The sequence below is a fragment of the Cyanistes caeruleus genome, chromosome 14 (assembly GCF_971803275.1).
Source record: "Cyanistes caeruleus chromosome 14, bCyaCae1.hap1.1, whole genome shotgun sequence".
In the NCBI taxonomy this organism is placed as follows: domain Eukaryota; kingdom Metazoa; phylum Chordata; class Aves; order Passeriformes; family Paridae; genus Cyanistes; species Cyanistes caeruleus.
Genome location: NC_141714.1, coordinates 5439031 through 5464615, shown reverse-complemented (window position 1 = coordinate 5464615; position 25585 = coordinate 5439031). Strand labels below are relative to the sequence as shown.

Below are 25585 nucleotides of genomic sequence, written 5' to 3'. Positions count from 1 at the left end.
ATTCATTGATTTAACTTCTTGAATTAAATTTCTGGAATCACTTCATAAACCAGCAAGATCTGTTATGGTACATCTTCTCCATGGAAAAGCCAGGATAGTTAGATTTCTTTTCTTGGATTTCTTTTCCTTTAATAGTATGCTTTATAATAGTTTTGATCTCAGTATTCCTCTGTGTAATTTCATCTAAGATGTTCAGTTGATTTATTAATTATATCTTTCTTAGGATATTAGCTGTAATGAACTTCAAGTTCTTCCTCAGCAAATAGGAAAATTGCAGTCACTTAGAGAATTGAACATAAGAAGAAATAATCTCCATATGTTGCCAGATGGTGAGCTACTCATCTTCTTTCCATTGATGTAGGCAAATTAGGTAACATGTTAAGAAGATAACTGATTCTTTTTTGTTGTTGATGTTCTTTGTTTTTTTTCCTGAATGCAGAATTAGGAGACCTTCCCTTGGTAAAGCTGGATTTTTCTTGTAATAAAATTACAGAAATTCCCATTTGTTACAGAAAGTTACGTCACTTACAAGTTATAGTTTTGGATAACAATCCAATGCAGATACCACCAGCACAGGTTAGTATTAAAGCACACAACTACAGAAATTGACATTAAGATCTTAGAGGAAGCTGTTCTAAGTTATACCAATCAAGTTGGGGTTTTGGTTTTTGGGTTTTTTTTTGCTTTTTTTAATCTGTATTTCTTGTATTTCTCCTTTTGAGGTGTTGTGGCTGTAAATGCAGTGCAGCATTTCTTGCGGTGTATTCTCAGCAGACGTGCTGTGTAATTAAGACTTCTTTTTGTTCCTGTTTCCCAACAGATATGTTTAAAGGGCAAAGTACATATATTTAAATTCCTCAGTATTCAGGCGTGCCTCAGAATAGACAAAAAACCAGATTCTTTGGATCTTCCATCGTTAGGTAAACGAATCCCCTCCCAGCCACTCACAGACAGGTGAGTAGTGAGGTTTTTGAGTCTAGAGAGCATATTTTGAAAAGTATGTTTATTTTCTTATGGAAAGTGAAGCTACTGTGACTTTCATTCTTGTGTGGGTTGTGTCTTGTTTTGCTTAATGTAGCATGGAGGACTTTTATCCCAATAAAAACCATGGACCAGACTCTGGCATTGGAAGTGATAATGGGGATAAAAGGTTGTCCACTACAGAAGTAAGTATTTTTCTCACTGTTAAACTTGTAATTTCTCATTTTTTAGAACTTTTTCCTTTGTATTTTATATCATTTGAGAAATATCCCACTAAGTTGCATTTAATGGGTACAGTTGAGTTTAAACCCTTAGACTGCCATGTCAGACACAAATTATTTATGTATTTCTTTAACTTTTCTGGTTAAGGTTGATTCTAATTAATATGATATGACAGGAATAGAAAAAATCATACAATAATACCATTTGCATGTCAGTTCTGTACTAAATGTGAGTGTCTTTGCAGCCATCTGATGATGATACAATCAGCCTTCACTCCCAGATATCAGAATCAACAAGGGAACAGACATTAAGGAATGACAATCACGTAGTGGGAAGTAAACTCGATCCACAGAAAGGTAATAGCAGCTGTGCATTTGTCATTTTAGGTAACAGAGATACTTTGCATAGGTAATCTAATGTAAGAAAATGGCACAAAATTATAGGATTGTGTGTTGATATTGTATTTTCATCAGTTCAGAAAACAAGGTAATCACAAGCAGAAAAGGCTTGAGAGAAAAAAAACCCACTATTTCTAGCTTAAGGCACAATTTCTATGTTTTATCTTTATCTGACATGTTTCTTAAGTACTTCTTTATCTCAGGAATAACATTTGGTCAAGATAACTGTTTTAATATCTTTCTTTTTCTTCATAAATCATTCCTAGACCAGGAGGCGTTTGACTACATTGATCCAAACACAGAGGAGGGAGCTCTCCCTGACCAGGGAGATGCACAGATTGGGCCCCTGCTCTCCTATGTCAAGGTACAGAGACTGACAAAAGAAAAACTGTTCAGTAGCCTTGATTTTTTTCTTTTCTTTACCCTTAATTAAATTCTAACTTTTTTTTTTTTTTTTTTTTTTTTCTGTTTTGTTGAAGGAGCAGGGAAAACATCCTGAGAAATCCCAGAAAATAGAACAAAATGAGGACTGGGGAGATGAAAAAAGGTAAATCATCTTTGTCTTTTTTGAGTAGGTTTTACTAGTAGTGGCAGGGGTGATAGTGGGGTTTTTAAAGGTCCTTGCATATGAAGGAAATAATTCTTACATTGAACAGGGTGTTCCTCTTGGACAGAGAATAAGCTTATAGGAAGCACTGCTTAGTTACTGCCATAATGAGCCATTTCTGTGTCTTGCTTCACTGAAGTCAGGCAGGTCACTAATGTTTAATTTTTCAGACTTCAGAAAGAACAGCTGCTGGCTGAAGATGATGATGAGCTCAAAGAAGTGACTGACTTAAGAAAAATAGCAGCTCAATTGTTGCAGCAAGAACAAAAACACAGGTATAACAATATTAGTTAAAATAACTTTTGTTACAATTAATTTATTCTTTAACGTCTCTTATACCCAAAAGCTTTTGACAGCTTATTCTGAGAACAGTTTTGTCCAGCTGCTAAAGTGACAGATTCTGTCAAGACACCTGTCCTTGTTTCTTGTCTGAATTACACAACCTCCCTACAGATTGTTTGTGACTGGTTATTTTTATTCAAATACAAGCTAATTTAGGTGATACTTCCTTCAGTCAATATATCCAGTGGACTGAAGGGGAAATTGGTTTGAACATTATTTTATCAAATGACAGTATCTGTGTATAAAGATACATCATTTCAACTGCCTGCCTTTCTCTGCTTCATTATGGGCATCTCAACAGAAAAGTTTTTGTAAAGGAGCCATGGAACAAGCAGCAGGTTAAAGGAATGCAATAGAACAAATTAGCAACTGTGTAAAACGAAGAACAGGAGGGAATATCTGGAGTCACACCAGAAATGTCCAGGCTGGTGTAGGAGCAGTTTCTGTCCTCTTCCTTTACCAAGAAGGCAGATGCTGTAAGGTACTTCAAGAGTAAGCTCCTCTGAGAGGTGAAAATTGTATTTAATAGTACTTCATCAACTAAAATAGTTCATACCATTCATTCAGTATCCCACAAAAATGGATGTAAGTTCATATCAGCTTAAATACTGTTTTCTTTTCTTTGAAATTTCTGTGTAATTATAAGACTCTGATGCTTTGCTTTTAAGATGGTTGAAATACATATGACGCGCTCAGAGAAACTGAGACCCCCAATATTATGAATTGCAGGATCTTAAAAATTCACCAGCATTTTATATTAGGTAAATATAGTAACAATAGTGTGCATATGTGAAAGATAAAATAGGTTTTGCTTAGAACTCCAAGCCGTGCATTCAAGAATTGGTTGTTGTTCAGAAGAAGGGGAAAAATAAGAATGAAATCTTAATGCTGGTGTATTCTCAGTACCAAAAGTGCTGCAAATAAGGCCAAGAATGCATAATTTTCTCCTATTAAGGAAGAGAGAATGAGGGTGTTTTTCTTATATTAGGTTTTTATATGATGGCTATTTATGTTGCATGAGGCTCTTGTGTTACTGCGTATGTCCCTGTTATCTAATCATTTGAAATGCCAAGCCACTCCTCTTCTGAAGTACTGCAACTTGAATTTTGCTTATCATATGTTGGTGTGTCTTAATGCAGTCTTGCTAATTGTTCTGCTTTGTCTTGAATTACTCAGATGTGCAATCTTTTAATAGTTCTTAAGTTTTACATTTAGTTTAGCATTTATATTTTAAAGTTTGCTTTTGAATCTCTAGGAATTTTTGCTCAAAATCTCCTCTAATAGGAAATTGAGCCCTGATTTTGAATTCATGGGGTTTTTTAACTGGCAATAAGAATATTATTTAGAATTTAGTGAAGATATTTCTATGCTTATTTGTGAAAAATATGGTCAATCAGTGATCAGAATCCTCAGGAAAGTCAAGCATCACAAAGTAATTCCTTACTAATCACGTTTCTGTTTGTTCAGTCTATGTTTTTGTAGTATTATACAGTCTCCTTTCCTTTTGCTTGCTGTGCTAATGACTTCCCTGTCCTCTCCCATCAACCTATCCTGCTTCCTCCTTCCGTCTTTGGCTTTGGTGTGCATGAAATGTGAATACAGACGAAGGCCACTAAACTATAGAACTTCATTCAGTGAAAAGCTCTTCCAGAGGACCAGGGCGGCAGGACGTGCATCAAGGTATAAAGAGTTCAAATGTGGACAAAAGAAATGCTCTTGGCCATTTCTTGAACGAAAACAGAGTTAAAGGGGTTGGCTGAGTTAGCCTAAGATATTTTGTTATCAAAATCCATTTGCAGTGCAATCTTATTCTTTAGGATGAAATATTAAGAAAAACATTTAATTAGGAAGTTATCCAAAGAACACTTTGAGTCCAAACATAAAACTTATTTTTCTTTAACTGTACAATCTCAGATATAGTACCTCAGGCAAAGTGAAGCATTTAGTTTATTGGGGTTTTGTTTGTTTGGTGTTTTTGTTACTTTGATAATTTGTTAATTGACAAATTTGACAATTTGTTTTGCATTTGACCCATGGTGGAAGTATTTGTAACATGAACCACACCAGTAACATAAAATTGGAGTATAATGTAGACTATACTCAAGCCATGTAGGTGTTGAATGAAGTGATTTCAGACTTTGTTACTTTATAAATTTAAGCTCTGTAACTTGGTCTGGATATTCCTTGTCTTTTGAAAAAGACAGTAGATTAGTTTAGATTAAGTAATTTTCATTGGTTCCAAATGAGCCTGTTTGAATTTGTGTCAAAATTAAGTCTGGGTTCTTACCTGGCAGCAGCGATTTCCTAAAACTGTCTAAATCCAGAAGAGCACAGCTTCAGTCACAAAGCAGAGCCAGATGTGAAGTCAGTGGATTGCTCTGGAACAAGTTGAAAATAAATCATCTTTGTCTCACTGCACAGGATTTCTAGTGTCTTTTTTACCCTTTATAGATTCAAGGTCATACTTGCTTGTCTAAACTTGAAGATAGCTAATCTTAAAATAACACTACCATTGTTCACTTCATTTGTGTCCATTAATCATTGCATGAAATCTGAAAGTATAAGTGGCTGAGAAGAGATCCTGCTCTTTAAATCCTGGAACTTGAGAAAATATTTTCCAGTATCATTTTTGGTCTTGCCATTGCCTTTTTCTCTCATCTGGTCAAGCACTTTGGAGTAGATGCTGTGCTTGCACTATATTGAAGTAGAATATATAAATATGTGGTGTTGAGTGATTTAGATTTTAAAAATTGTGTTGGGTTTTAGAACGCTTGCAGAGGATTAGTTTGTGTGCTACCTCTGTAACAACAGAATTGGTGTGATATACAGGAATCATAAGTAGGAAATTAAATGCAGTTCTAGCACAGGCATCCTGTGCAAGTTCCTAGTTCACCAGTCAGATCATCAGTATTTGTCCCCATAATTGACCTGTACAATAAAACTTTTGGCTTTAATAAGTGATAGTATGAATGGCAATGGTTGCTGAAATTGTTGGACCATCACCACCACACTTGAGTGTAACTTTTGAACTTGAGCTACTTCTACTTTCAAGTTACATACTCTGCTTTGAATTGTATTTTCTGGAAGACAGTAATAACATGCCTGCAATGATTCCCCTAGATCCCCTTCCAGCTGAACAAATTATTTTGCCAATTGCCTGCAATTTAGTAAATTCAGCTTAATTTTCTTCACTGTTTTCCTTAGTTAAAAGCTTTCAAGGTCATTATTCCACAGGAAATTGAGATTTCTATAACTGGGCTTGCAACATGTCAGATACTGAACTTGCTGTTACTTCCCCATCAATATTCTTCAGTTTTTAAACAGGAACTTTCAAAAATTACTGGTTTTGTTTTAGGAAGTATAAGAATATACTTTGTTCAAATAATTTTAGTTCACAAACTCAGTCATTAATTATACACTTTTTGCACAGAAATGGTGAAAAGTAGCTGAAAAGTGTGTGTGTATATACATATATATATATATATATATATATATAATAGCTTGAATAGTTTTTCCTTGCATTTCATATAAGTATAAAAAAAGGAATAGCCTAGATATATACAATCACTGCATTTACACTATCAGTGTCAGTTTTAGTGCAATTGCTGCATCAAACTGACTCTAATTTTTTTTTTTTAACTTATAATCGTTGCTTGCTACAAAGTCTCACTGAATTTCTTGTTGCTTTCACTTGAAGGCAAAGGTAGTTTAAATAGGGATTCTCTATAAAAAGTAATGACTTTAAAATAGCATGTTTATACTCTGGATTGATAACTCATCCTCTGAATATTTCTTTTTTTGGCTAAACTTTTCAGGCTGTAGTATAAATTAATTCTGGAATGCACCCTCAAAACTTAGTTTCTGAACACAAAATATAGGAAGCAGATGCTATAGACTGAGTGCAGCAGACATTTACAGGCTTAACTTTTACAGGCTTTAACTTTTACGGACATTTACAGGTTTACAGGCTTAACTTCTCATAATCCTGTTAAACTGGGGGTCACACAACAAGAGGTTTATACTGCAAATGAGATTACTGAGCTCAAAGTTATCACAGTCATCAGAGAAGTTTGATTGAAAAATCATCAATCATTTAAAGTTAATGACCGTGCTGCGCTATGTAATGGTGAAAAAATATAAAAAGGGGCCTACTGATTTACTTTCTTCCATTGAATAGTTGGTTGTGTACTGATTCTTAATACATTCTAGTTCTCAACATAATTCTGTGTAAATACATGGTCATCACACTTCTGCACATGAACTTCATGTCAAAGTGTAATATTGCTACCTTCAAGAGTTCAGAATTCGTCACTTAAGTTCAAGGTGATGATTACTTGAAAACATTTTGTTTTAAGTGTTACCAATAGTTTTGTTGTTTTTAACACTTAAAACATCCACAGTAGCTCCTATCATCTTCCTGTGCACATGCACACAGTATGTGCTTGCTGTAGATGAAAACACCATTCTGAATCTCTGTAAGTTTAGGCTTTTTTGGCTGTTTACCTTTTAGAAAAATGGAATGTCCATTAAATTCTATGTTAAATTTTTCATTTAGTTCTTAGCCTGTTTCACAGTTTTCCACCTTACCTTATTACCTACATTTCCTTTGCACTTGCAGTGTTTCTTTCTCAGTCACCTTCTCATCTGCCCCTCCTGACTGACTTTTTTGTGCTCAGTCTGTCTCGATCTTTTCTGGGCTGCTTTAGGTAGAGCGTCTTTTGTATTCTAATTTTAGTGAACAATGGGATCTTTTGTGTTGAGAGCAGCATGACTTTACACAGGTGTGAGATCAGTTGAAATAGTACCTATTTAGGTAGAAAAATAAGAGGAGACTTCATTTTGGTTTGAATTACCACCAAGTTTTGCTTCCTTAAGATAAGGAACTTGAAATACTTCAAGAGCTGGAAATTATACTCTTAATTCAGATGGAAGCAGGAATGGGCTTGGATTTTGTGTGTACACACACAGTTTTATGGAAGATGCCACTTAATGTTCAAAACTTTTTCATTTACAGGAAATGTGATGCACTGAAAGTAACATGTTCTAAGAAAATTGTTTTAAATATGTTTTGTTGGTTTTTTTTTTCCTCTAGGCTTCTTAATCATTCCGTTTCAGTAAACACAAGGAGCAGGCCAAAGCAGCCAATGGAATCTGAAAAATGGTATTGATATACTTTAATGAATCACAACTTTCAATCTTTTATTAGATTCATTTTTGTTTGTGTCACTACTGTCACATCTCTCGTCATACCGCTTTTAGCTGATGATGAAATTGAAGCTACAAGAGTAATGTATTCTTGAGCTTCTTTCTTTCAGATTAAAAAAAGAAAAATCTGTTTTTCTGAGCATTTAGGAAAATTGATGTCATCCAGAAACAAATTTGTAGGTCAGATTATGGCAGCAATTCATCTGTGTTTCAGACTTCCAATTCCAGTGTGGAAGGCTGTACCTTCTCCCATAGGTGACGGTGCTGTGCAGGTCTCTTATCCTGTGTTACACAGGGTGGCACTGGAGCTGTGCTTAGGCATCTAAATTTTCCTCCTTGGCAGTCCTTTACTGCTCTTAAGAGCTGTTGGAAAAGTGTTGCTGGGAGCTCAGCCTACAACACCTTTATTGTTTGTGGAGGGTGTGTTACTGACGAATCCACTGTCTGCAGGAGCTGTACTTAGGCTTTTTGTTTGAATTAAAAAAAAAATAAAAGAAAACACAACACCCACACACAAAACAAAGCAAAAAAACCCCAGAAACCGTCAATAATCAAAAATAACCAAATCCTTGTCTTTAGGGACTTGGGAAATTCCCTAATTTCCCCAATTTGGAGAGAAAAATGCTGTAACTGCTGGTGGTGCTGGACAGCAGTGGGGTGGAGATGGCTCTCTGCTGTTCAGCTACAACTCAGCAGAGCATCTTGACCCAGTGCAGCTCCTTCAGCTTGACACACCCTATTTTGGCTGTCTCCCCTCTCAGTGGTACCTGTGGTTTTGCACAGCTGGCTGCACACATGTCCTGTGGTTGTGTGACTCATGCTACAGCTGTTACTTGGAACTTTCCAGGCCTTGCTTACTTCCCACATGTTCTTCTCTATGAGTTGCTGTTACCTATTCAAGTGTACACCTCTGTTGGGCTTCTTTTTTATAGGGTAATTGAGGAATAATTAAATTTACCTTTTCCTTTTTTGTTAATGAAACAGGCAGGTCTGAGACTTAAATCCAAAACAAACTAAAAAATTCAAAAGAAGCTTTATCTGAATAAAGTACTGTCATGTGGAAGTTGTCAAGTTATATTAAGGAAGAGCAAAATATGATTTCAGATTTTAGATAAGTGATCATACTTCTAAGCCACATTGTGACATCTTATACAGATGGCTTTGGAGAAGCCACTTTTTAAGGGTTCATTTTTTTAATGTTTTTCAGTAACTTGTTTTAAAGTACACAAAAATGTAGTGTGCTTCATAATACCTTTCATCTTACTTTTTAGTGTCTCAACAAATGAAGTGAATTCCCCAGTGTCCCCATACAGCTGGCAGGTAAATATTCAAATGTAAATGTGGTGGCTTTATATTTGAGTGATTTTGTTGTTATTGTTTCCTTGATTTTGTTTCTATGGCAGAAAACTTTTATGCATTCATATGGTTGCTTATACACATAGTTCTTGAAAGTGTCTTAATTATGGTGGAAAATACAAACCCTTTGGAGATCTTATGTCTCAATTTGACTTGTTTGTAATGGAGGCCTTTTGTTTTAAAAGCATGTGGTACCAGCTTTAAGGTCTTAAAACTAACGAAACATAAATTTTATTTTCTTGGGTTTAGTATGTTTTTCCATATAAAGGTATTGCCTCACCATAACGTTCAGTTTGGTTTATAGATGCAACTTCTAGATGAGTTGAAGTTTGTAGGTTTTTCATTTCCCATACCATAATGAGAAGCTTGCATAATATGACAAAATTATAATTAAACTGTAGAGAGTGCCTTATTATTTTAATCTATTAGTTATCTACAATTGCTTTATATGCCCTCCTATTCTTGTTAGAAGAAACAGGAACGTTGTGGTACCCGTAGGAAACAGTTCAATCAGATTGTCTACTTTCAGTTTTCATAAAGTAGACAGTCATATATATTTTTTATTATTTAAGAATCAATCTACTTTACCTGTCTCCTCAGTACGTATTGCATAGTACAGTACTTTAAAAAGAGATTTCTCTTCTAGCTTGTGGGGGAGTATAATCTTTTAGATAGGAAAAGCCAACAAATACTCAAACTGTCTTCTTGTAGCCATCCTTTCTCTGTGTGATGAGTATCCACAGTGAGAAATAAGATGTGATAGTGGCTAACCACACTTGGAACTGGTGTATTTGTGGCAGCATTTGGCAGCTTCCTAACCTACCTACAAAATTAGTCTCAGTGCTGAAAAGTGTTATTTTCTGAAGAATTATTTCACAGATTCTTTTTCTTCTGTGAAATATATTTTAGAATTTGAAAAGAAATTAGTGGTTTCTACCAGAATCACCATTAAGACTGTTAAACATTTAAGTCATAAATCCAGATTGAGCCAGGCAGACAATTAACAATTGTAGTTCATAATAATTTGTGCTAATACATAAGAGGTATGTTTACATTTTACATGAAAGTATTTCTGACCATTATAGCCACTGGAAAACCAGAAGGATTCAGTGGATGAGCAGCATTGGCCAGAAACACAGCCAATAATCTGGCAGAATGAAGAAAGAAGGAGAAGTAAACAAATTAGAAAAGAGTATTTCAAGGTAATGGGGGAATGAGAGTGGGTGATGCTTTTGTTTTTAATGAGTAGAAGAAACTATAAAACCAAGTAAAGGTAAATCCTCAAAGGTTGTGATGCTTTTAAATTTGAATGTAACATATAATTTTTTACCTGTCTCCTTTCATTAATATATATATGTATGTATTTAGGTTAATTTGAGAGTGCGAGAAAATCAAGAGAAAAAAAATGATCAAAGATTTTGTTTATCCTTTAAATAAAAGAGTAATTCATTGTTTTCTGGCAAAAGCAAAAATCAATCCTATCATTGATCCTTCACCATCTCTTTGGAGGGATTTTTATTTGGCTATTTATGTACTTATTTTTAGTGCAAAGAAAATATACATTGCCTTTTTTTTTTTTTTTTGTGCAGCATGGTTCTAGGAATGATGTATGCCTTTTGGGTCTCATGACATTAGTTTGCATTACAGAAGGAAAATTTTCAGTGTTCCCTTGCTGCTGTAGTGTGCACCCGCAGTCAGCAGGTGCCAGTGTCTGCTTTCTGCAGAACAGAGGGGAATTTCTAGCAGCATTGGGTAACATTTGTTTCGGGCTATGTAGAGAAATGGAGAGTTCTGAGCAATGCTAGGTTGAATTAAAATTAAATTTATCACTTATGAGTTTCTTGGATCTTTGCCATCAAATATCTTTGTGAAATGCCAGGGAACTTCAAAGAAATTAAATTCTTGGGAGATCAGAGCATGCCATACAGTTCAGATACATTGTTGTGATTATAGAAGCTTTTTTTTTTTTTTTTTTTCTTTTTCCCCTGGAGAGATTATGGAGTTGTATCCTCTTTCCAGGGATTTCATCCTGAAATTAATTTTTTTGCTGTGGCATTGGAGGAGAAAGAGAGAAAAGCTTCTGAAGTAAAATAGAATTCAATTGTTTGCCTAGTTAAAGAGCTGTGCTACCAATACAGAAGTGGTTCCTGGTAACTTACCCCAGTCAGTTGTGAGTTCTGTGGTGGAAGCAGATGCCTGAAGTCACATTCCAAACAGCTCTAGATGGGTCTCCTAAAGTGAATTAAACAGCCTGTACCAGTAACAAAATACACTGTTTCATAGTTCCATTTGCAAAACCAAGGCAAAAAGCTGCTGAAACAGAGCCTGTCTGCCATGCCAAAGTAGGAAAAAAAAAAATAGGTACCAGTGCTCTTGTGAGAAACTAGTGCCAGTAGTTGTCCCTTGCTTATCCTGCATTTGTGTCATGTCATGAGGAGGAGTAACCTGGCCACATACACCCCACAGACTTAGACTTCTGTAGTGATGATCTATTTAATTTGATCTGCGTGGGACTTTTCCTACTTTTTAGTACACTTGATCTGTAAACAATGAAATTAGTTTATTTTTTTAAATAACCCTTTTGTAAATTTTTTCCTTCAGTTCCTCCTTAATTTCCTCCACTTTTAGCATAATCAGGGAAGTGGGACAGTGATGAAGGCAACACACAACAAATCAGACAGACCTGTGGGAAAAGCATTGTCTTAAATACATAAAAGGATGTGATCAGACTTTGAAGTTTTAAAGGCAACCTTAATCATTTTTAATTTAATTTTTTACAATGTCAGGTCAGTCTCCTGATGTGTAAGCAGTCTTAGTCACATAAAACGTATTACAAAAGTAGCTTTCACAGGTTGCATAATTTTTTCTAAGAAATAATGTTTTGTGTTAGCAGTTGTTAAGATCTTTTCACTTGGATCAGTTGTCACATGCAGAGTTCACATTATAAAAGTGTTTAGTTTTAAAATGCACTTCTCTCTTCAACTAATGAAGATCTTGTCTCACCTAGAAATGTCATGTCCTTTTCTGGTCTGTTTCTTTTTTGCTCCTTTTTTTCTGTAACATGGCTTGTTTTTCTCAGCAGCTTCATCAGTAATAAGTAACATCTGAGTAAAAGCAAGCCTTTTAGTTCAAATGAAACTCATGCTTTCATTTTAAAATAATAATTGTATGTGTTTTGCAGTATAAGTCTTCCAGGAAGAGTTCAAGTGGAAATGAAAATGATGAGGTGAGATGTAGTAATTGTGTGAAATATTAAAAAATATATTTTTTCTCTTGTCTTTTTTGAACAAATTAACTTTGCATTCCAAAGCCATAGCAGAAATAACTATTATACTTCTTTATTTGGGGAAAAAAAAAAAGATAATGATTACCTGCTGGGGAACAGTAGGACATTTGCTTGCTTTGGTAATAGCAAAATTAATTCACCTATCAAGCAGAGGTGATGTAAAACTAATATTTGACGTACACAGCGAATAGTGGTTCCTTACCTTGCATATTTTAAAATTTAGTTGCTGCCAGTTTATAGCATACTTGACAAATGGTACATGTCTTGTGTGTTTCATAATTTCATGTTTATTGTTACATCATCATTTTCATTTTTATAATTTCATCTCTTTGATTTCTTTTTAGCAAGACAGTGATAATACTAATGTGTCCCCACAGTCTCCTGTGTCGTCTGAGGTACAAGTTTGTGGGTTTGTTTTTCATTCAACAAACATTTCTTTGTGTTCATTACTGTCACCGGGTTTTCATGAAGATATGAAGCTGTTAGTTTCCTTTGAAATTACAATTAGAAGTTATTTCATCATAATAAAAATTCAAAAAGAGGTAGAAACTAGAGACAGATACTACCACTTGTTTTACCTTTGCAACTCTGATCTCCCCTGGAGTTCATCTTTTTGGTTGGTGTGAGGAAAGGTATATTGCTTTGTCTCTATTATCTTTCCTGATGAAAATACTAATGAAACAAAAATCAGATTTGCCATATTTGATAGGCCTTCCTAAGGCAGACTGTTCTTCAAGGCACATAGTCACTGAGAGGATTTGACGTTTATGGTCTAGTACTTTACACATCACCAGGAACCCAAAGGTGCTGACACTTCTCAAGGAGTTTCATCCTTCTCAGTCCTGGGTGTCACCTTTGTGGTGCAGCCTTCCAGCTTCATTCAGGAGTGGCTGTGCATGGAGTGTCACTGTGAGAGCACTGCACTGCTTAGCTCAAAATAAAGCAAATATTATTAACATTTCCACCTCGTGTCAGTAAGGAGCCCGAGAGAGCAGAATTAAAACATCTCACAAAATACACTGGAATGAAACAAGAGTATCTCATGTACATACCAAGATATTGAGTGTATTTCTTTTTTCAGATGGTGAAATGAGAAAAACCTGCTCTTCATAGTTGGAAGTAGATGTTTCTAAGAAATGTTTTGATGCTAAACATTGGGAGAATATTTACATCTGCTTACAGCTGTCTTAAACTGTTTACAGAATGGTTTGCAGTAGTTTGAAACATTTTGCAGTAGATTTTAGATAATCTGGTGCTGCTTTTCATTCTCATTATGACAGTTTTATCTGTATGTAGTAAGGTTTTGTTTATTCCATTTATTTTATATTGTCCTCTTCAGAAGACTTTTACAGTTAAGCAGAAGGACTCTCCTTAGGCAATAATTTAAACAGTGTCTTGATGGGAACAAAAGTTACTTGTTCTAATGAGTGGAAGAAAACTGACTTCATCTCTTTCAACAGGATTATGAAAGGACAGATAGTAACACTCATGGTCCATTTGGTCTCAAACCAAGGTCAGGTAAGCTGCTGTTCTCTAACACAGTGTGTTTGTTTCCCAGGCTGCAAGAGGCAGTAAGCATAGCAGATGTCACAGTACAGCAGTTCACTCAATTTACTTATCACTGCATAGTACTGGGAAAGGCACAGACAGCTCTGCTTTGGCAAGTAAATAATTGGAAGCTTCTCAAGTTGCAGAGTGATTTGTTTGGGGTTTTTTTTTGGGGAGGGGGAGTTGTTTATTTGAATTTTTTTTTCTTCCCACTCCTTTATTTTCTGCATACTTAGTCACTGTCAAGGAACAGGGAAATGGTACACAATTGTTCTTGAGGTTTGAGGGCTCAAAGGCTTTATACTTGATTGAAAGTAAAACACAATTCAAGTAGTTTCGAAGCTAGATTGAGGTTCTTGAAGAAGTGCAGATGGAGTTGTATGTCCCTTACTGATACGTCTCCGTATTTTCTAATTATTCATTTACACTTAAGTAAAATGATCTCTGCATTTTATTTGAAAGATGTTTCATAGGCAGCATCTTTTCTTGTATATATTTGTTCTTAAAAGTTCCAGAGTTTTTTCCTGTTTTTATCCTCACTTACAGATCTTTAGTTTTTGAATGTTCTTGATCTGAATTGTGCTGACTGACTTCCCTCGTGTTTGATAGCTTTCAGCCGTGCCTCACGCCAGGACTATGGTGCAGTGGATCCTGGGTTTACTATGAGGAGGAAAATGGAACATTTAAGGGAAGAAAGGGAGCAAATCAGACAGCTTCGCAGTGTAGGTACCATCATTCACTAAAATGGGTGCAGTGCATTTAGTTTGTCCTGTACCACAATTTAAACTTTCATTTTAAAGGCTCCAAATTGTTGCAGTTGTACAAGCGCATTCCTGTAGTGGTATTACTTCCTAAGGAATTTTATGTAGCAGCCTGCACTGGTACTTGTTTGGGTCCAACAAAAATATCGACTGGAAATTAGTTGGGGTTGTTTTCTTTCTAAAAAATAAAGAGAAATTAATTTTTTTCCCCAAGGTTTTAAATTTTCCTAGGGAGACAATAAATCTGCTTGTGTTTGATATTGTTTGACCTGAGATCTGAAGAAAAATGATTATTGTTTTCTAAATGGCCAAATGCTTTTTGATTGTAGGAAGTTGCTACAAATGCTATAATACTGAATGGGATCTGCATTTCAGATTTCCAGTAAATTGTTTTTTGTGTAGTTCTGTTTTCAAGGCATTTAGCAGTTAGAGTTAACTAAATCATAGTTAACTCTAAAGAATTTAGATTTTCTAAAGAAAATCTGCATTTCAGGGCAATGCTGATTTGTGGTGTCATTTCTATGAAGGACGTTTTTTTTGTCTGGTTCACTTCCTGAGAAGTGAAGTCTTGTTGGAGTGGGAAAAAAATCATTGTTTGCCTTCTCTGTTTTGCATGGGCCCTTGGCCACCCCAGCTTAACTTTCATCTGTACAAGTGAAATAGCCTTTCCCACAATTGTGTTCCCTTCCTTTTCTTTTCCTCCTTCTCATAAAATCCTGTATGGTTTCAATTCACAGATTCTGCACTGATGACATATTCAGCATAACATTTCTGTCCTTAAGTTCTGTGCTTTCCTGTTATGAGCAGTGAGTTTATTGTATGGGCTTGAGAGCTGTGTATTCTGGTCACTGTTGATAGAATGTCTTTCTCAATGTATGTTGTTGTGTCATTTAAAAAAAACTCACATAATAACATAAAACACAAGAAAACCCCAACAATACAAACAAAAGGAACACAGAGACTATAAGGAGAAAAGGATGTTTATACTGAGTACAGTGTACATTTATTCTGTTTATTTCACTTTAGTATTAAAACGTTCCTTTTAAACATCTCCATGCTTTAAAATACCCTGGATTTAAAATGAAAAATCAGCTCATGTTGAGGGTAACTTACTTATGGCCTTTTTCCTAGAATCTTGAATCCAGGTTGAAGGTAATTTTGCCAGATGACATTGGAGCAGCGTTGATGGATGGGGTGGTTCTTTGCCATTTAGCCAATCATATAAGGCCACGTTCTGTTGCCAGCATTCACGTCCCATCGCCAGCAGTGGTAAGGCATAAATCATTTATCTCATTTTTGGTTCATCTTACACGAAAACAAGCTTTTGAATTTCAGTACTAAAACATTGTGACTCATGTTTACCGCATTAATTTGCTACATTACTCACTTTGGTTTTTCTATGAGAAGCACTAAACAAGGCTCAGAAGTTTAGTTTGAGCTATTTTTCTCATACTGAGTCTTCATAGAATGTGTCTTGTGTTTTAGTAACTGTAAGTGAATTTATATCAGAAGTATGCAGCACTCTTTCATAAATGTCTGAGGAAGATCTAATATCCTGTCTTCACAGCCTAAACTCAGCATGGCAAAGTGCCGAAGAAATGTTGAAAACTTTCTTGATGCTTGTAAAAAATTGGGCGTTCCACAGGTACACTAATTTCTTTATTGATTTATTTATAACCACGGAAGATGTCAGCAGATAGTGAGTTGGGGGGCTAGGGGAGCTTTATTTAGGGAGCAACAGTGATTATGACACTGACCAGAGAACTTGAAGATCAGAAGAGAAATTCCATTCCAGGCTTATGAAGTGAACTTGAGGAACTTTATGGGTTTCTAGTCAGTTCTTAATAGTAAAATAACACTGTATAGCGCTTTTACTATACAGTGTATTTTACTTTTACTATATAAAAGTTTTTACTTTCTAATAGTAAAAATAACACTGACCTCCTTATAAAATATATTGTCATCTAAACAAAGGAATGGACTTGAGGGTGATGTTTTGAAAGTCTTGAGTTTAGCAACTTGCTTGGCATGAATTCATGCCAAATGAATTGGCCTGGGAAACATCCTGCACTTAGAGAAGTCTGTAGCCTGAATGATTAGCTGTCTTTTTTAGCATGGCTGTAGTTGCAGCCCATTACTTGTGCTGCTGCTGCCCAAGTTTATCCTCTTACCTCCTTTGATGAGGGGAAAAAAACTAAAAATTCAATTATTTCCTACATATTATGAGACAAAAAATTCCCTTGATCTTCTTTAGTGCAAGAAGAAAATTAGAAGATAGATTTAGAAGCTGGTTTACTGCTCTGCCATCGCTTCTGTCTCATGTGGAGCCACAGGCCATTCAGAAGCTAGAGGTGCTGAGATTTACCTCATAAATTACTTGTAAGGCTAGCTGGCAGTTGGGAAGATTGTCCAGCTTGTGCTGAATTTTGAGACTGAATGATGACTTTCTTGGAGAATGGTTTATTATTGAGTCTATCAGCACTTCTAAGTTATCCCAAGAGAAAGATTGCTAATAAGTCTGCACAACAGGGGAAGGGGGAAGAAGGCCACTGAGCCAACAGCACCCACCAGCTTGTTTTTCATACTCTGCTTATGAAAAAAAAGTTTACTTTATGAATTTAGCAGTCTTTTATGTATCTTCTGACATTGTTGTATTTTAATACTTTATACAGATTGTAGCTATAACAAGTTTCTGCCCATTCTGTTGCTGTAGAGAGCCACATGTGACATTTAATGCCAAAGGTCTTTTCTCTGCAAGTGTCTTCCTGACGTGTGTGTGGCTTCAGAGAATGTGTTTGTTACCTGCCCTGAGGACAAGGCATGGAACTGGTTAAATGTCCTGTGTTCTTTTGCAGGAGAGACTTTGCTTGCCTCATCACATTCTGGAGGAAAGGGGTCTGGTGAAGGTTGGCCTCACAGTTCAAGCTCTGCTTGAGTTGCCTGCGTTGAAAGTATCTCAGCTTTCTTCTATGTGACACAACTTCTTGGCAGCTAGACAGCTTCCCATTTGCTCTGTTGATATGGATTGCTCTGAGGCACTTCAGCCTCCCACATGGGAACACCCAAGCCATCAAAAACTAAAATCTGTCCAGATGCTGTAGAGAGCCTTACTTTGGAGCTGTGTGTGAAAGCCTTGGAGTCAGTTCACAGTTAAAAGAGCTTAACTATTCTTTCTTTTTTCTCTTGTAATTGGATGTACAAAGAGAACGTGGTAGCATCAGGTTCTCTTTCTAGTTAAGTTAAAAGCTGCCATTTAACATCTCAGTGTTAGAGTTAAATGCTGGATTTCTTTTTTTACATTGAAAATGTTTGAATTACTTTGGAAAGTACAAAGCACACTCCCCGTCACTTTAATTTTTCGAGTCAATAATTTGATTTAAAGATAAGACAAAAATGTAGCGATGGTATGATGGTAAAAATGTGAGCAACTGATCACTTGTAATCCCCTTTCACTCTCTGAAAGCTTAATATTTGCGTTTTTTTGTTTTTTGCACTCATGATTGTAACTTACGCACTTCTAACATTGCCAGTATTGAGTCTGAGTGTCTGGTGATTACACAGAACAGGATACAGTGAGAAAAGGACACAGTTTATTGAGTTTTTCCAGTCTTCTAGGTTGGTGCCAAATATTTTTTTTCAGTTTTACTGTAGATTGTTTACCTGTGAAGTGCCTGTGTAATTGATAATTCTTAATAGTCTTAAGCATTTTTGAAATTTATTTGTTTAAAATAGATAAAATGGAAATTTTTTAATATTTTAATAGTTTTTTTGTAAAATCAGTATGTGAAGATTTAAGTAACACTTCACATTTTTGATGTTGGGTGTTTTAAGTTTGTTGCACAATTTAATCGGTTATTTGTTGTCTAATAATTAGAAAATACTGTAAATACTTTTTATTTATGATATTTAATTTGATAATACCTAATTACTTTTGGTTTAATGTATTGTTGGACAAAAACAAAGTTGTCTTCTTTGTTTGGGACAAACAAATACACATGATGAATAAGACATGAGGACTAGTGATTCGTACAGAGTAATTTAGGACATTTTGATAAAACTGCCAAAATCTCAGGTTTACGCTGTGATGTTCAGGATTTTGTGTAATTGCTCCTGATCTCACATTACATTTTTACAACAGGTAGATCCATAATTTAGCTGGAAGTATCAGTGTTTATTTTTTAGTGTTTGCAGGGTTTATTGTGTAATTTACATGAGTGTGGCATTAGCACACGGGTCAGTTTGTACAAATGTCACTGTGCTGAGACATTAGATCAATTGATAAATGTGAAAACAAAACATTTCCACTGTGGTGGTTTTTTGAAACTCCCGAGTTCATTTATTTTGTTTGCTTCTGCACAAATTCTTGGTGTTTCGAGAACATTTTGAAACCATACACAGTTGAGTTCTTCTCTAAACAAGTTGCAAATAATTTCATACTTTCGGTAGTAAATCTGTTTGTATTAGTTAGTTCCTCATGAATAGGTAGCTCAATTAAAAAAATGTTTTGACTGCCACAGACTTTCTATTTCAGGCTAAGTTATTTTCAGTTGAGGGATGTGTTTGCCAAGCATGTGACAAGATTTGATTCTGTTCTTTCCAATTGATCAAGACCCCATGTAAGATAATTCATAAAATAATAAGGGAGGAGTACTGTCTATTCCTTCTACTGTAGTCCTTATAGGCAATAGCTGACAGGAAAAATAACTTTTTTCTGATGATAAGTTTAAAATTACCACTTATTTTTAAATCCATTGAAATGAGATCGTGTACATGAAATAGTTTAAATCCACTATTGTTCATATGGTGTTGTCTTAAAACACACCTTATGGAGAGGCTGGTGTATAAATTAATTTGCAAAGTCCTAGCTATAAATCTTAGGTTAGATAAGTACGTGTTTAAGGAAACTGGATTGCTTTGACATTTGAAATATTGTATTTCAAATCTATCTCTAATTGGTTTTTGTATCTCTTCTTAATGGTTATTTTAACAACTTCCATCTCTATTTTCATTAAAGGCACTATCTGAAAAGTCATGCAAAAACTAATGAAAAAGCTATAATTCACTAAGCAAAATGCTTGCCTGCTGCATATTATTATATTGGATTTTTAAATCCAGCCACTCAAAAAGAATTAGTCCTTGTCTTTCATTTCACTGTTGTTGTTACTACCAGAGCAAAGTTCTAGTTCAGTCTTAGCCATGGAAGTGCTGACTATAAATTGTCACTTTCAGTTAGTGAAAACTGATCTCCACTGCTATTTCATTGTCATATTTAAAAACATTTTCTGATCTTAAGGTAACATTTTTCCTACTTGAACTAATTTTATTAAGTTACATCACAGTGTAAACATTAAGAATTCCCTTTGATGTAGCATGGCAGCTGCTGACTACTTAGGGGTTTTTCAGACTCCTTAGTAAGTTGAAAACTGGATATGAAACTTATGTACTCATTTTAAATTCAAAACTACTAAAACAACTTTTTTGGGTTTTTTAGTACTCTGCAGTTCTTCCCCACAGACTTGCCAGCAACAGTCTTGCTTTGCCATTCCTTGGAAATTATTGTGGCTCCCTTCTTGCTTATGGGAAGGATAATCATGATTCTTCCAAGGCTTCTCTTTTAGCATGGCAAAGATTAAAACCTTCAAGTACCCTTAGGAGCAGTCTCAGAAAAGATTCACTGTGCTTGGATGAATCTTTTTGTCATCTCTAACTGGTTTTACAAATAACAATCCAAAGCTGTGCTGACATTGGCTTTGGTACCCATTGTGATTTCTTTAAGAGCAATTTCAAAAATTATGCTAAAAAGATTTGAATTTCAAGTTTTCATATCCAGGTAGCCTGTGGAAATAGTTGTGTCTTCTCTGTACAAGAATTTGCATACTCTATTCTTTTCTCTCTTTCTCTTTGTTTCCCAGCATCTTATTTATTTTTGTTCATTCTCAGATCTGGTGATCGCTGTTATTGGTTACCTTGGGTCACTTTCCGCCTTCCTCTTTAATTTTTCCAAGAAATTGTTCTGTGGCACTGGTGAACTATTGTGATTCCAGAATCCCTGCTCCAAACATTTCCAGGGTTTGAGATGCCCATTTTCCATTTTGTTTAGAATGTGATGCCATTCCTTAGTACTTGATACAGCTGATAGGATAGTTAAAAACAGAGGCCTGGTCAGTTCCTGTTGCACTTACTCCATTTTCACTTACAACATGAAGGGAGATGCATTAAGTTTTCCTAATAAACTTTGCAATAATGTGGCATGAACTGTAGATTAGAGTGAATCAGCATAGTGGCAGGGCTTCTGGCCTTGTGTATTTTTTCTGTGTTTTATGTCACTGGATGCAGTATGTCACACATGACTGATCTTTCACGTGAGCAATAATGTTCCAGCTATGGTGAGGTCTTAAAGCAGTGACAGGAAAATAATTGTTGTGAACTGTAGTGTCTTCCCAGAGAGTTCTCAGAAATGCTTTACATCTGTTCTCCAGCATTGCTAATCCAGTGTGCTCACTGGGACACTGCCAGGGATGCAGAAACCACCCAGACCGCTGCAGCTGGAGGCCTTTCAAAATCTAACCAAGAACTATGAGCATAAAATAGGGAGAAATTAATTTGAAACAATAAACAACTGACATAGATTATAAGATTCATTTTTTATTTTTTTTTAATCCTAGCCTTTACTGAAGTCAAGGCAAGTTTTAGCTTTGACTTCAGTAGATTCTTGCCTTTTTGATTTGTGGGACACCTGAGCTGGAGACCATAGCAAATGTGACTTGTTTGACACTAGCAAACGTAAGTGTCAGATTCTTGACTAAAATAGTGACCTCTGCTAAGTCAAATGAAGTTGTAAAATGTTACGTGGATTCATTTAATAAAAATCTTCTGATAAGCAAACAGTATTTAAATGGTAGGAAAAATTACACTGAAGTGAGGTGGGAAGGTGTGTTATCTCAATAAAATTGTAGGTGAGGACAACCATTAGGTTTTTACTGCACTAAAAACTATTTCAAATATCAAATGATTTAGTGGTAGTCTCCTCAGATTTTGACATAAATCTAGCCAAATCCAAACAAAAATGAAGACATCTGCTTTCACTAAAATGGAACTTTCATATGTCATGTTGGTACTGAAGAGAAGGATGAAGGTCTGGCACTTCTTCCTTTTGCTGATTCCTTAAATGTTTATTTGAAAGGCTGATTCCACCGATTTCAAATGAAAGCAACCTTGTGGGAGTTTTTTCTGCAGACAGGAGATGTGGTTTGGTATTGGCAAGTCAAATGTCACTTTTCTCTCACCAAGTCAGGCTAATGTCTGTGTTTCTGTTAGAGGATCTCTACTCAAAAAGCAAAAACAAATAAACACACCCCAACACACACAAATTTGGAATTAAAAACCTGTCATTAAGACCAGCAGTGGGAAAGGCGATGTAGCCTTGCCCAAGCAGAGAGTGCTCTGAGTTGATTTCCCATTGAATCGCTTCACCAGGAAAAGCATTCAGTCTTAGTAAAGAAAGGCATGTTCTGTAGCTGAGGGATGAGGATTCTTGAGTGCATGGAGCTTCCAGTAGAGTTTAGAACAAGGAGGAATTTTCCATCTGTGTTTCCAGAGCCCGTTTGGTTTGGGCAGCTGTGTCCCAGTGCTGCAGGAAGCATGGCCTTGCAGGGAGCACTGCCTGTGCCCAGCCCTGGGCAGGACAACTGCTGGCAGAAACACCTCCTTGCTCTTAAAGAGATGCTGCAACCTGAGCAGAACCACCAAAGGATAATTTGAGAGTGTTCAATAATAGATACTCGCCAATACTTAACTTCCAACAGCAGTGGGTGGTGTAGTGAGGCAGAGGAAGCTTTTGCTCTGGGAACTACTGACCTTTTCTGACTGAAAATTGCACTGTGGCTCTGAACTGATTAATGTGGCCCTCGAGCACTTCCATGGGGGAATGCAAAGAGTGTTGCTGGGTTTGTTCCATATGCAACACACTGGGTCATGTGTAATTCATTTACAGACAGAGGGAAAGGTGAACTGTCTATTCTTAATGAGCAGTGTTATGGTACAGGTTTGTTTTGTAAAATATAAAGATAATTTTTTTTTTTCCTGTGAAAAAAAATCTGCTGATCTTCACTGCTTAAATAGAGAATATATGTGATTAATTGGATTCAGTTTATACTTCCCAGGAGTTCTGCACAGGAGAAGTTCTGTGTTTGTTACATAATAATATGCCCTTTATTTGTCTTTAAATATTTCACATGGTACAATTTTGGCAATATATTATCTTAAAATTGTACTTACATGAAGAGTTTGTTCCCTCATTGGGTTTGATCATTATTTTTTCAGCATGAGAGGCAAAGGGCAGCAAAATTGCTGCAAGCTACTTGGTCAGTTTCTAGGGAAGGAATACCAGTTATCATAAAATGACATCTAATAAATCATTTTTAGTTCAAACTATATATAGCAAATTGCATTTTCCAAAAAGAATATTCAGAATATTTTTTACATTTTAGAATCCTAAACTTAAGCAAAAACCAAACATTTTTTCCATGGCTACTCTAGTATCTTAGGAAATTCTAAAGGAAAAGAATAGCTCAGACTGACAGCAAATTTAATTGTTTTGGAAAAGTTTTGATATTGGCAGTGTTGAATTTTTAGTTGAATTTGATCCATTTAAAATCTTTTGCAACCTAAATAAGTCTATGATTGTAAGGTTTCAGTGAGACCGGATTTTCCCTCCAGAGTTTTGTAACTCAGTTGCTACATAAAGTCAGTCATTTAAAGTAAATTCTTGGCACTAAGGAGGGTTTCCTCACTTCATTCAAAGTTACAGGAAATAAGGCAAACATAACTTTTTCCATCATAGTTTTATGAAGTCAGATTGTTAAACAGAGAATATTTGGAAATGCCACAAGGATACTTTTTTGTTTTGTTTCATTTTAAAATGAGTGAACCAGTGAAATATTTCCAAAATTACTGCATTTGCGTAGGGTTTGGTTGTGCCATCCCAGGCACGGGAGCTTGCAGTGAGTGTTGAGTATTGATACACATTCTGAAGCTGTGCAGGACTGTGCTCTTCTCGTGGAGCTGTTGATGCAGCTGTGTTTGCTGAAGGGATGTGGTACCTGAAGCATTCCTGCAGCCGTGGGAGTTCCTGCCTGCGGCTGCTCTTGGCACCAGCAGCAAGGCAAGGCTGAGATTCCCAAGAGGAGCACACAGGTGTAGTGAAAAAGGGTGGGTTGGTGGAATACATTGGGAGTCATGTGAATACTTTTTACTGTTATGGAATGTCTAAAACAATGAAAATGTGCTTTATGATTATCATTCAGTTGGTATTCAGTTATTTTATTTTGTAACTTGTGGTTATAAAACTCAGAAGATGCCATGTAACCAAATGGTCAACATGTAAATGTGTGCAGAATGTGGCAAAAGTAGTTCTGAGGGCACAGCAGGAGAATGATCATTAAAAATAGATGCTCAAATTGTGTATATACTTGCAAAATTTTTGATAGTGCATTTCAATTGATTTTGCATTTCATATTCTTGTAAAGCGCATCTTTCATACTTTTGAAGATTGTCTGCTTGTACTATACTGTATTAAGCCTTTTTTCAGGATTTCCATTATTGCTGGAGCTTCCAACATACATGTTTATTTCGAAAAATGTTCCTACTGTTGTTTTTTTTTTTTTTTGTAAATAGTGTTTTGTATTAAATTTGCATGGATAAAACCTACATTTCCAAAACCATTGTACATACACAATGTATAAAATACAAACTGTTTCATAATTTTCATGTAGTCAAGTTATTCAGTTTGATTTCATTTCAGTTTATATATTTGTAGTAAATAATGAGAATTTGTTGTATGTTCTCTCAAATGTCTGTGTTGTCATTTTGATAGATAAGTGACTGCCTCATTATGTCAGGAAATACATCCTCTGACAAACAAAAGAAAAGCTAACTCCTGGTTCAGGGAAGTAGGACACATCCACATATGAAGTATGCTGGGATTTCAGTTTTGACCAACAGTGGTGAGAATATATGAGCATCAAGATGCCCTCACTTGTAGCAATCTTTATACATTTCAACACTTTCCTGTGAGAACCCTGTCTTCTTGCATATATATTTGGAACACCATAGATTTTTGAGTCTTGCTAATGATGACCTTAAACCAGCACAGAAATTCCTCCTGACAGAGGTGATCTGTTTCACTTCTGTTCCTTGGGCTGTGTCTGGCAATAGCACAGATAATATGTGTGCTTTGCAGTCATCAATTGCTTGATCCAGCATTGGGGAGCACAACTGCCACGTTTTGGAGCTGTTGTTAAATTGGGTTATTCAGATGTAGGTTAATAGAGTGTTCATATGACCAAGTTTTTTACCTTAATTTCTTTTAGATTATTTAAAAATGTAGACAATTTTAGTCTTAGACCTGACTATTGAAAACAACTCTCTTTTGAGAGGCATTTTTTCCTGAGAGACCTTGTTCTGCACGTGCACACACCCAGCTGCTTTTGTTTTCTGATGAGGTACATTTGAGGACTGTAAAGCAGAAACTGAGGAACAGAGTTCCAAAGGAAGTGAGCACCATTCCTTGACAAAAGCATCTCAGCAGCTGGAATTTTTTTTTGTAATTGCCAATGAGGGGTTTATAGTTAAAATATTCTGTGAGTCTGTTGTTCATTTTTCATCTCTGAAGAAAACTTTCCTCTTATGAAAAGGCTTTTTGGCTGTTCGAGGGCAATGATACCACATTCAGAAGCCTCTGTTCCAAACTGAACCCCATGAAATTCGGGAATGAGGAGGAGCAGCCTGGAGAAAAGGAGGCTCAGGGGAGACATTATCACTCTCTACAGCTCCCCGAGGGGAGGGTGGAGCCAGGACCAAGCTGGGGATTGGTCTCTTC

The 25585-nt window shown here is 35.8% G+C and overlaps 1 protein-coding gene across 4 annotated transcripts in view; it reads left to right on the top strand.

Annotated features, from left to right (window-relative positions):
• LRCH2 (leucine rich repeats and calponin homology domain containing 2) overlaps positions 1–24557 on the top strand; it is a 40845-nt gene extending 16288 nt beyond the window's left edge. Inside the window, exons 4-22 of one of the 4 annotated variants that reach the window (XM_086850051.1) lie at positions 224–329; positions 440–576; positions 821–954; positions 1079–1166; positions 1448–1559; positions 1868–1965; positions 2081–2148; positions 2379–2483; positions 4153–4230; positions 7643–7711; positions 9027–9075; positions 10197–10313; positions 12293–12337; positions 12742–12792; positions 13858–13915; positions 14555–14667; positions 15838–15975; positions 16274–16351; positions 17562–24557. In XM_086850051.1, the coding sequence (XP_086706177.1) occupies positions 224–329; positions 440–576; positions 821–954; positions 1079–1166; positions 1448–1559; positions 1868–1965; positions 2081–2148; positions 2379–2483; positions 4153–4230; positions 7643–7711; positions 9027–9075; positions 10197–10313; positions 12293–12337; positions 12742–12792; positions 13858–13915; positions 14555–14667; positions 15838–15975; positions 16274–16351; positions 17562–17681 (1764 nt within the window). In that variant the 3' untranslated portion in view covers positions 17682–24557. The remainder of the gene's footprint in view (positions 1–223; positions 330–439; positions 577–820; positions 955–1078; positions 1167–1447; positions 1560–1867; positions 1966–2080; positions 2149–2378; positions 2484–4152; positions 4231–7642; positions 7712–9026; positions 9076–10196; positions 10314–12292; positions 12338–12741; positions 12793–13857; positions 13916–14554; positions 14668–15837; positions 15976–16273; positions 16352–17561) is intronic. The other 3 variants (XM_086850053.1, XM_086850052.1, XM_086850054.1) reach the window with 3 other exon arrangements.
• Positions 24558–25585: the final 1028 nt, after the last annotated feature.